The sequence below is a fragment of the Octopus bimaculoides genome, chromosome 9 (assembly GCF_001194135.2).
Source record: "Octopus bimaculoides isolate UCB-OBI-ISO-001 chromosome 9, ASM119413v2, whole genome shotgun sequence".
NCBI lineage: Eukaryota > Metazoa > Mollusca > Cephalopoda > Octopoda > Octopodidae > Octopus > Octopus bimaculoides.
Genome location: NC_068989.1, coordinates 4,563,466 through 4,565,249, shown reverse-complemented (window position 1 = coordinate 4,565,249; position 1,784 = coordinate 4,563,466). Strand labels below are relative to the sequence as shown.

Below are 1,784 nucleotides of genomic sequence, written 5' to 3'. Positions count from 1 at the left end.
GAACGAATTTATCTGAAAACAGTATTAGAATAATCAATATCGTGGAATCACGATCGTATTTCTCTTATCTTAAAAAAAAAAAAGAAAAAACGTTGCCTTGATGGAAGGTTTTTAACAATTTTCCTTTTTTTCTTTACAGGATAGCTACAATGACATTAGTGCTTGCTGTGCCCGAAATTATTACTATAGTCAAACTTTTCTGGAGCATGTCTTTTCTCCTCCATGGCAAATTAAGCGAATGGCCGCCGCTGCCATCTTTGGTATCGGTATGTCACAAATTTAATATTTTGTTTTTTTCATTTATAAATTCTTAATAGCGTTTTCCTCATTGTATGTGTGTGTGTATGTGTGTAGGGATTGGCCGATATTCGAGTGCCACGCTGCATGTCATTTTACCGATAACTATCATCTTTTACCTTTTATTTTTTAAAGTCATTGGACAGGGGCCATACTACATCTCTATCATCATTCTCCCTTCTTCTTCTTCTGTATTATTATTATTATTGCGAAGACATTATTGAAAACGTTAACGTAACAGATCAATCAATTGAAAACCTATAAAACTAGAAATCTCTCTCTCTCTTTTTCTCGCTCTCCTTCTCTCTCTCTTCCTGTCTCTCTCTCTCTGTCTCGCTTTCTCCCCGTCTGTCTATTTGTCTCTCTGACTTTTGACCTTTTCTTCCAACAGTCTGATTCATGTTATTTCCACTTTATCTATTTTCAGGGTATCGTCTGCTCTATAATGGAAAGCACCGCATTAATATTTTTTCTTATGATAGTCGGTCCCAAACTTCATCCGATTATCCTTATCCCGTTACTAAGCAGTGTGCTCTGCTTGCAGATAGTTTCACTATCTTTTAAACAGGGAATGGTAAGTATTTATCTATTCGGAGATATCTAAGTTATTTAATGCGTTAGCTTAGACTGGATAACGCTTGGAAAATAAACCAACTTACACACTGCATACATTAATATACATTACCAAAGTACACACATTAACATATCTATTCTATATATCCTTTTCATGAATGTGTATCCATGTTTCTCGTGGAAATATGTGAAGAGTGATATTATACAGTCCATGGACGCACGATTATATAACCGTGCCATGAAGTTCAATGACTAGGTTTTATAACTTATATACACAGACTATCAAACTTTATTCTACATCTGTATTGAGTATTCTTTTTCCGATTTGTGAAATCATTATACATTGCATACATACATACATACGTACGTAATTACGTACGTACATACATACGTACGTACATACATAAGTACGTACATACATACATACATACATACATACAGATAAACAGATAGAGGAAATAATTATACAATAACTGCCCACTCACGCGTATAGGCTAGCACTCAGAAATATGTATGCAGTGTGTGAATGTTTGTGAGCCACACCCGTACAAATGCACATATCTTTAGTGTCAGCCGAGTCTCGATATCAAATTACACACTTTCAAGAACTACACTCTTAACCTAAACTGCCAATATAATTGCTCGTTCTCCCATTTCATCGTTGGCCTCGACAGACACACAAATCCCTGCTGTATTCTTGGGTATTCTTTTGTTTTGCAAAATTTATTCTTATCTGAGGATTACGGTCTTTTATAACGATGTAATTTTCTCATTCTTCTATTAAAATGTTGCATAAGAAAGAGCTGTAATGAACTGACAATTACCCACTGTATGTTTATATATATATATATGTAGATATGTTTGTGTATATATATTATATATATATATATATGTGTGTGTGTGTGTGTGTGTGT

The 1,784-nt window shown here is 34.3% G+C and overlaps 1 protein-coding gene across 1 annotated transcript in view; it reads left to right on the top strand.

Annotated features, from left to right (window-relative positions):
* LOC106880633 (uncharacterized) overlaps positions 1 to 1,784 on the top strand; it is a 9,696-nt gene that overhangs the window by 1,127 nt on the left and 6,785 nt on the right. Inside the window, exons 2-3 of the mRNA XM_052970313.1 lie at positions 140 to 266; positions 725 to 871. Of these exons, the coding sequence (XP_052826273.1) occupies positions 140 to 266; positions 725 to 871 (274 nt within the window). The remainder of the gene's footprint in view (positions 1 to 139; positions 267 to 724; positions 872 to 1,784) is intronic.